At 51.9% G+C, this 9,592-nt stretch overlaps 1 protein-coding gene across 1 annotated transcript in view; it reads right to left on the reverse strand.

Moving 5' to 3' along the window:
* Positions 1-9,367, reverse strand: part of LOC126541202 (uncharacterized) — a 28,185-nt gene extending 18,818 nt beyond the window's left edge. Inside the window, exon 1 of the mRNA XM_050187884.3 lies at positions 9,308-9,367. Within this exon, the coding sequence (XP_050043841.1) occupies positions 9,308-9,367 (60 nt within the window). The remainder of the gene's footprint in view (positions 1-9,307) is intronic.
* Positions 9,368-9,592: the final 225 nt, after the last annotated feature.

The raw sequence follows: 9,592 nt of genomic DNA on the forward strand, positions 1-9,592 counted from the left end.
AAAAAAAAAAAAGAAGGAGTTAGAAAAGAAACGAAGGAATCGGAAAGGAAGAAGTGAAGTAAGCACGAGGCAACTTGGTCCAGCCTGCTCCCCGGTTGGCCCGGATATGCGTAACGGATTCCCGAGTGCAAAGATACGAATCTCTCCCCGACGATTCGTACACACCGGCCGGGTACGTGCGCGCGGTGCAGTACAGAGGGCCCGCCGCGCAACCCAGCCCCGTCGAGGCAGCCACACTCACTGGCCATAGCGGAGCGCGGGCGCCACCGCAGATATCGCTCGTTTGTTGTTACGTATCGACTATACCACGGCCGGCTCTGCACGACCGCTTAAACGAGTGTGCGCTGCGCTCGCCGGGAGGCCGTCGACTGGCTCGCTGACAGTGTTGCAGGAGGAAAACGAACGGCGACAGCATATAACGTGATTCTGGAAACGAGCTGGAGAGACCTCGTGCAGAAGGAAGTTCTGATTTTTCTTTTCTTTTTCCTCTTTCAAGTCTGATTTCATTTCGCCTTCACGTCTTGGATGTTAGTCGGAAAGTCGGGACTCCGGAAGCCGCTGTTATTAAGAGCCTAGAGTGCGGTTGCTGAACGTTGGCAGAAAGTTGCACAGGAAATGATGGAAGTGATTCTGTAAGTGGATTAAGCTCGCAAGATTTATTTGCTCTCTCTTTTTATTTGATGTGGGCTGTCTCGCAGCATAATAAAAATATGCCTTACTTAACTCGGTAAAAGGTTTGTTATGCAGGGCGGCCCATATATTTCTTTGAAGAGACAGCTTGAACCTTGTTATCCAGATGATTAACTAAGTAGGGATTTCACCATGGATAGTTAGTAACATAGCTAATGAGCTGACTGATAAGAAGAAGGGAGATTGTTTTATTGCATATATTTACATCACTAATTTCTTTTGATTACTTTTTTTCACTGCTTCGTTTATAACTAAGTAGAACCAGGGGGTTGACGCAGTTTATTAACCATTTTCTTTTTTTTTTACAGTGCAAAAGATAGATGAAAAACGGAAGATGCCGGAATGACTTTAGGAGGTATATATGCATTAAATACGCCGTTAAGTAAAGACAAATGAACGTGCAAACATGGTTGCCTAAATACGACAGTCTCCACAATTCGCTCACGCGGCCCCTAGAAGTACAATTCTTTGAGCACACCAAGTGCACGCTTAGTCTATAGCTTCATAAAGGCAGTATTGCGACCGCAACCACCTAAGCACAGCTGCTGATGGAAAGACCCTCTTCCATTGTTCCTATGGCACGGACCTCCTCTGTGGTGGTTGTACGACCTTCAGACCCCTACAATGCATCTAGGGGAACATGCATGACCCCGCCTTTCAAAGAAACATAACCGTGAACTACCACCTTGGCCGTACGAGTGCTTGCGATTTGTATGCCACATAGTATATGAAAGCTCAATATGAAAATGCCCTTGCTGACATGACTGTGAGGGCACGCCTAAACAAATGAATTTGAATGAACAGGCAAGAATACAAGGACATTCCTCGATTTAGCGATGCGCACTTGCGCCTTTGTGCACCTACGTCTGGGCGCTATAACAAAGAGCTAAGAGGTTACTGCAAGGCGCAAGAAACCGCTGGTCATAGGTCGCCATTAACCTTGGCATACGCTGCTTTTCTTTTCTCTGCATGTGTCGTCCATCTGGTGCGTCATTCAATATCTTCCCCGCACCGCGCTGCCGTCGACTTACTTCCAAACCCAGCGCACGTGATGATTCGCGCGTATTTCTCAATGTGAAGACACCGACCCATTCACGTTTTCTTTTCAGGCAGTACCTGGGTCGTCGGAGGCACTCCTTCACACGGCGTCCTACGGGGTCGACACGTGTCAAGGAAGAAAACAATAAAAAGGTTCTGAGCGAGATAAGAATTCTGAAGCCCACGCCATCCCGGGTTCTCACTCTGCATTCTCGCCTGACGTGACCCATCGAAGTTGATGAGCTTCCCGCCCGGCATTCCAGGACGCTAACCGCGAACGAAGGACGCATAGTTGCAGCCGAACCAGAAACAGAAATGAATAAAGATGGTCGAAGAGACACTGAAGGAAAGAACAAAAGATCGAGCGGAGCGGTAAGCTTTTAGACGAAGAACAACGCCTCACGAAGTAACTCGTCGTAAGCCCGCACTATTAAAGGCAAGGACGCGGGAAACACCGTTTGCGCGAACACAGACAATATAGATCGCCCAGTTGCGCACAGGGCGTGGTTGGGCACAGCACTATACGGCTGACCGGGACGAGAGCAAGGTGGGGTGGTGGTGGTGAGGCGAGAGCAACGGACTGAATAAAAAAAAAAAAGGCAAAAGTGCCACGGCGCCGCCGCCCTTCTCTCGCAAGTCGCGTTCCGCTCTCACTTTCCGCCGGCCCCGCCACTGCTGCTGTTGTTTCCGTCCAAGTGTTCGGCATGCAGACGGTCAGCTGTCCTTTGAATAACAAATTCCATGCAGTACCGTGACAGCTGCCCGCAGCCGCTCCTCGGTCACGCAAGCGAAACACGCTTAATCACTGTGCGGCAAAGCACACTCGTTCCCGTCCGTCCTCCGTGAGTCCTTCTCGCGGCTCGGGCACACCAGTCGACAGCACATATCGCCAAGAGACTGAGAACTGCAAATCTGTTAGCGTTCGTGAATAATTTCGTTAGGCGCTTATCTCATCTCTCGCGACCACGCGTCGAGAAAAAGTGCATACGAGGGGGGCAACGCACAGCACGCCCTGTGACACAGTTAGGATGCCGGCGAGCACGGAGTTACAGTTTGCGATTCTGCACGAAGGCTTGGGGAGGCTTCCTCGAAGAGACGTTTGCACTGGAAATCAGGTTATTCGTATTTTTCTTGTAGTGCCTCGGTTGGTGCTTCACGCACAAAAGAGGTGCTCTCCGTTGATTAAACAGCCCGACACAGGTGAAGCACAAGCCAAAAAGATCTGGCCAGAGCTTTCCCGATCTGCAATGGTTGTTGCAGCTGTCTGCCATATTTTCGCCGCTGTCAGAAAAACACAGTACAAATAAATAAGAGATCACTGCAATACCCGAATGCATGCTCCTGAACCAGGACAATGAAAGTTAAAGCGAAAGTCACGCATAAGGCCTTATGTCGCTCATAAGTGTCCACTCGTTATGGGCTTTCTCTATCTGAGGTTTCTTACCTGTTTGCAGAAATTTAAGACAGACAGAAAGCTGTGCAATAAAACACAGAGAGTTGTTCCGGCCTGCGCATATCACCTACATGTTACTCTGCATGTTAAATCCATGAGGGATTGCGACCCTAGGAGAAACAGAAGGTCGAAGGAAGAAAAAGACGGTGTGATAAAAATGAACTTCGCATTTTCATGTAAAAGGAAGTTCGGCTCATTACATGCAAACTGAAGACGATATAAACATGAAGTTGGGTAACTGGAATGTGCAAAGTCGTGCGCCACGACTGCAAGTGGGCGGAAACTGATGTAATGAGGCCTGGTGCGACTTGAAACGTAATTACCATCGTCATTCTTGTGTCGATTAGAGACTACGTGCTAAGCTCCAAATTATTTCTTTAGACACATTGCTGAGGCCCGTTGCTCTGTACAGAGTTGTCATCTTACACGAAAAAAAAATGGATTCTCTCATGCGCGCTCAGAAATTAAAATGAACTATATAAAACATTCGTCGATGAGGACATTATGCAGACGACCGTATAGCTGCAATTAATGCAACTATCCCTCTTGACAAGAACCTATTCGGGTCCACCTCTGCACATCTATTCTCACTCGCCATTACCAATATCCTTGAAGTTGTAAACTGTCATTCACCTCAAAGTGGAATAGTGACACCTCCCTCGCGAAACCAAGCCCTCGTTATGGGGCTCAGTGGGGATCACGACGAGCTTGGCAGTACATTTTGTTTATGATCTTCAGGTTATGTGACACTGACAATGTCATCGTCAGTAAGCTTCCCCACCTTTTGAGCTCACCTCTACGTGTCACATTTAAAAGTATACGATGATCGATAACAGATGTGTGTGTCTTCCGTTCATTACAGGTATAACCATGTGCCAAAGCGGCTCAAGAAAGACAGTCCACAGACTTTCACGTGATACCTCTCAATGCGAAGCATGGTTTGCGACTGGGTTTGCCGCAATAGATAAACATTAATTTCGTTCACCTTAAGCAACCACACCTTGCATGAGTCAGACGCACGCGTAAGTCTTAGAGCACGTACACGCGTAATAGGTCTGCCTGCTCATGGTAGAAGAAAGCCTGCCCTCATTTCGCGTTGGCGATACCTGCGTTGCGTACACACATTTCATAATAACAAATATCCTACGCTGTGTAGAGTCGACTTCGAAATCAAACATCTCCTTGTTTCTCAGCCGTCGCTATATCGCAAATCATCAATCACGTGGGCAATCGGCAAAACGCTCGAGCGCGCGAATAACACCCCGGCGAAGTGGACACAATAGAACGCGGACAACGCTTGTCCGAACCTCGTCATCGCCGCCACGACTTGTGACCGGACTAGCCCCAACGAGAGAGAGAGAGAGAGAGAGAGAGAGAGAAAAGAAGCGATAAGTGAAGAAAGTTAACGCGCGCGCACTGCACCAAAGCCTCCGTCCCGTTGTTCATCGAGTGGGACGGTTCGCCGTTGTTTGACACCCAACAGCGCTCTCCTATACAGCGTCGCTCGGCGACCGATCCGCTTGCTCGCGCGAACGCACGCGCAAGCTGAAGTGGTCTCGCAATGGCCGTTCCGCTTGGCTGGCGCCGCTCGCGTGCTAGCCGCATGCGGCGGCACCCAGAGACCATCGCTCGCTTAGTTCCGCCAACGCGTCCGGCGCTCCTCCCAGCGCCACTGCTACGTCGCTGTGCCTCTCGCTGTTGTCTTTATCCGTCCGCCGCATCATCCACGCCTGCCACAAGCATCGTCGTTATCGCGTCGCCGGAACTGCTCTCCTCCAGTATTGCTGTCGTACTGCTCCTTCGTGCGTCGCGAACACGAAAATACCAGCGCCTTAGTTACGCCTCCTCTCGGGCCTGTTCCTCGCTGCTCTCTCTTGTATTTTCATTTTTCTTTCTTTACTTTTAGCGCCGTTATTCTTTTATTATTTCGATCATACCAGAGATATGTCCTGAATGCTGCTGCACACTCCCAGGTGCACTGCACGCACGTGCGTTCCGACACGACCACGCAACCGCAGCCAGGAAGAGCGCGCGCGCCCGAGTTATGGCCGGCGCTCCCGGTATTCCGGAATAATTCTGTGCCGGGCGGAAGCGAACTCGCGGCAGGGCGTGACTTTGGAGAAAGTGGCGCGCGCGGACGGAATTCTAAACCAAATTAGCCTTCCGCCGTGACGGACGTGTTGGAGATTTTTCTTTTCTGTTAGAGTCCTGCCCCTAAGGAGTGACAGAAACAAGTGGCTTCGAGCAGAGAGCTGAATGGGTTAGAGCTGGAAAGAGCTAGAAAAAGCAGCTGAAATAGAAGGGGAAGGGTGTGACGGTAGCGCAGCTCTGACCGGCCCTCTTCAAAAGCAGTACGCTCATGTACCGAGCCGCAACTAAGCATACGTCGTATAAGACGAAAGCGATGGGAAATACACTTCCCAGCAAATAAAGCCACCCACAATTATAAGTTATAAGTTACAACTGATGGCAGGAGGTATCCACAAAATTTATTAGTGCGTTGCCTTACGGTGCTATATGCAGCTAGCTTAGAGAGAGAAAGCGTTTGTGAAGAGGAAGAGACACTAATTTCTGCAATGCTTTCGGGAGCACCGCTCAGCGCCGTAGCCTTTACAACGATAAAGCTCGGTGGGGCTCGCAGACCGTTCATCATGGCCACCTCCTCCTCACCGCTCTGGCCTTCGTACCTGTAACTCGTTTCAAAACTGTTGGAGACGGCGGCGCAACGCATACCATGCCAACATGGACGAGGCGGTGCCGGCCCAAGTGAACGGGCAGAGAGGAGAGCACCAGCTTAGGGAAAAAAGGTGCAAGGCACTATCAGATACCATTTTGTGTTCGTTCGTTCGTTCGTTTCCGACTACTGGCAGTGTGCTGGGCGTGTATGAGGGCTGCCTAGCCGGCAGCGCTGACGCAGCCACTCCTGGCTATATGCATCTTTAAGGGACACCTTATATGTCGCCACATATGTTCACAAATGATGTCAACTTTACAACTAATTATACTACATTGGAGATGATATCTAGTTGTTGGCCACTCCTATCTTCTACTACGTTTGACGTCTCCTCGGTGCAGCAGCGCAGATATAGACACGACGGAGGAAGAAAGTGAAACATTGAATATTAAGGGTTCAACCTAAGAGTGCCGAACGTAACCACAATCAAGATAGTGCTGCAACTAGAGGTATGCTCGTGATTTGCCTTTCTCCATAGAAAGACCCATCTGCGGAATTTCCGCGGGCACCTGAACCAAATACGCCCTTCATGCTTTCAGTGCCGGCTAAGACCATCGCCCATTCGAACCCACTACCGTGACATAATCTTTGTCCCTGCTTCTAAATGCTCAGCAAACAAACGTACGAGAGCGCGCCCACGCACACCTACGCTCACAAGGTGCTAAAAGAAATACTAGAGCGACAGAAGAATCATCCAGGCTCGCGCTCGCACCCACGCACGCTGGAGCCAGTGGCTAAACGTTTGAAGTGGAGCTGAGCGTACGGTACGCATGTATGTGCGTGTGTACGACGTCGGCGTCGGGGAGCCAGATCGGCGGCCAAGACTGCTGTTTGAGCGGGCGCCGTACAGCTGCAGCACAAGGCGGCGTCGTCAAGCCAGCCAGCAGCGCCGCTGCAGGGCCAACGCCCCAGATGCGAGACGACGACTGGCCCGCGCAGCGCCGGCGCCCGGCCGCGGTATCGTGAGGCCCGATCTTGTTTTCGCCCTTCCGCAGCGGCCGGCCAGCCGGACGGTCGGGCGGGCCGGCTCGCAAGGGCACGCGAGCGCGTGAAAGCGCGCCGCCGCGCGATCGCCTTCGCAGGGACGCCGGACAAAATCAGTTTACGGTGTCAGCCCGAGGAAGCCAAGAAAGAAACAAAGCGGCCGCGCGCGTTGAGCAGGTGTTCGATTGGTTCGGCGCGCGCGCTCGCGGCGACCGCTTTCGCCCCGGCGCCGATAGGCGCTCGCCCCGTCTCCGCACCCCTCTCCTTGCTCGGGAGGGGAACAATTAATTGCTCGGAATGGGTACAAGGTTTCACCCCCCTTCGGCACGAAACCTGGCGGGCTACGCCGCCGGCGGCTTCTACTGCTGCTGCTGCTGCACCGCAGTCTGGCACCGGCTCACCACGGCGTCGTCGTCGTCGTCGTCGGGGCGACGCGGCGGGCGATTTGCGTCAGCATACGCTGCAAACTGTTGGCGCTCTCTACTGCTGACCGACGGTGCGCTATTGTGAGGAAACGGCGCGGCTGTCTCCCCCCCCCCCCCCTCCCCCATCTCCTTTCTCCAACCCCCACCTTGCAAGCCGAGCATTTCTCGGCATGGTTGCTGTCAAACGATGCGGGCGGGAAACGTCCGTCTTTGAAATTCCGCCGACGAGAAACAGAGAGAGAGAGAGAGAGAGAATGAAAGAGCTAGGACGCAACCGGCACGCAAATGCGCGCCTTTTCCACAGACACACACACGCACTCTGACCGCACGTGTGTTGCCCATTTGTCCGCCACTGCCGGTCGTCGTCATCGGCGTTGCTCCGCGGGGGCCCGCGATTCAGGCGCGAGCCGTTTGTTCGCGAGCACGAGCGGACATTACCTTGGTAGACAGACGGTCGACCTTGAAGCCGCCCTCCCTGTGGGGGCCCCCACAGTACGCCTGGCTTTTGGCTGCACGCGCTGCGAGGGCGTCTCAGCGCAGCACGAGCGTGAGGTACTTACAGCACTGGCCGAGGCGAGAAGGTGCGCTTTGGATGCGTATCCGAGGCGCCTTGACTGACACGACTTGCGTGTGATCGGTCGTAAAGCGTTCTACGCGGTGCCAATAGGCCCACTTGCGCAGGTCAGCCGCATACCGATTGTGGTCGGGACGAATGGCGGAATCGGAGGAGTCGTCGGCCGGTGGTAGCCATGCGCGAGCATTCCAGCGAGTTCAAGGGTGTTAGGAAACTACGCCCGAGGGGGGGTTACGCACACGCGGGCTGGCAGAACATGAGGGGTTTTTCATCGCCCGAGCTATCCTGCTGCGTTGTTTGTCAGCCGCCACTCGCGTGCGTTTCTCGGGTGCTGTGCGTGGTCCTTCGAGCGCACGTAATGCGTGCGCCTCTTGCGCGGACAGGCGGCGCGTTTATCACTGTTACGTGGGTGTGTCCTTTGAACTACAGTGCAAGTCTTGCGGCTGGAGAAACGAGTGCGCGCTAGCCTTCCTTTCTTCGTTTTATTTTGTTTATTTAAATCAGGACACATGTAGCTTTACGAGTGGGCGCGTGAGTTTCATGACAAAAATTAAAGGCGCGAGACATTCCTCAGTGACAACATCTGCATGACGGAACAGGGGTTGCGCTCCGCTTGGCTGGGCCGACTTGCGACAGGTGGTCGCGAAGGGGAAAGGAAATTTTTGCAGCGGTTTCTTCCTTCGCTCGTGAAAGAATGTGCATACAGGGGCCTGTAGGGATTTTAAACGAGGGCAAGCGCGACATCACGTAGAAGAAACTTTCTTTTTGGCGGTCGCTCGCATCGAGGTCCTCTAACCTTGCAGCAGATTCCACTCTACAGATGGATGTTCTGCACGTGGCGGTCAGTTCTTTGGAGTTGACGAGTCACGTTTCAAGAAAGCCATAGCGCCATTAGGAATGAGTCTTTCTGAATTCCTACTTTGCTAATTCATTTCGATCAGCTCTCAGATTTTGCTGTCACGTATGTACCGTGTTTGAAGAGCTTCAGGCATTTCAGGTCTTTCTGTTGTAGTTTCTTTTATTTGCTTTTTTCGCACTAGAAACACACGTTGCAGTAAGAGGAACAGCATGATCTCGCCCAAATCTCTTGAATTTCAGGTGTGAAAATGAAGCCGTTGTACTGCCTTTGCATCCACTCTCACAGTCAACGAAGCATTAACGCTTTAATGCTTCGAACTTGGAGTTTTGCTTAATTTGATTTTCCCCTATTGTGCATTTCATCATCCTATATCATCCCTTCGTGGTCACTTGTACCTCGATAGTTTCCTAATTCGCTAAAGTCCATTCGAATCATGATTACCATGCAAAGAAAGTGTATTTATTAATTACTTTATTTATTTATTTATTTATTTATTCATTCATTCATTTTGAAAGGCATCGTCGGAAATGCCCTTCATGATGTGACGTACCTTGTCCGCCTCCACCATTGTCGGGTTGACATGCCGGCAGAGGTCGACGATGTCCTCCATGTTGCTGGTGAACGTTTCACCAGATTGATGGGATCGGCTTCATAGGCGTTGTTCAGCGTGAAGTTTGTGCACCCCAGGGGTGCCGAAAACTTCTGCGATGCCGGTTTTGAAGCTAGCCCACGTGCGGAGATGGGCTTCGCGGTTTTTGAACTACAGCTTGGCGACGCCCGATAAATAGAAGATCGCGTTGCAAAGCTTGAAGGGATCGTCCCATTTGTTGGTGTT

The sequence above is a fragment of the Dermacentor andersoni genome, chromosome 2, assembly GCF_023375885.2.
Source record: "Dermacentor andersoni chromosome 2, qqDerAnde1_hic_scaffold, whole genome shotgun sequence".
Classification (NCBI taxonomy): Eukaryota; Metazoa; Arthropoda; class Arachnida; order Ixodida; family Ixodidae; genus Dermacentor; species Dermacentor andersoni.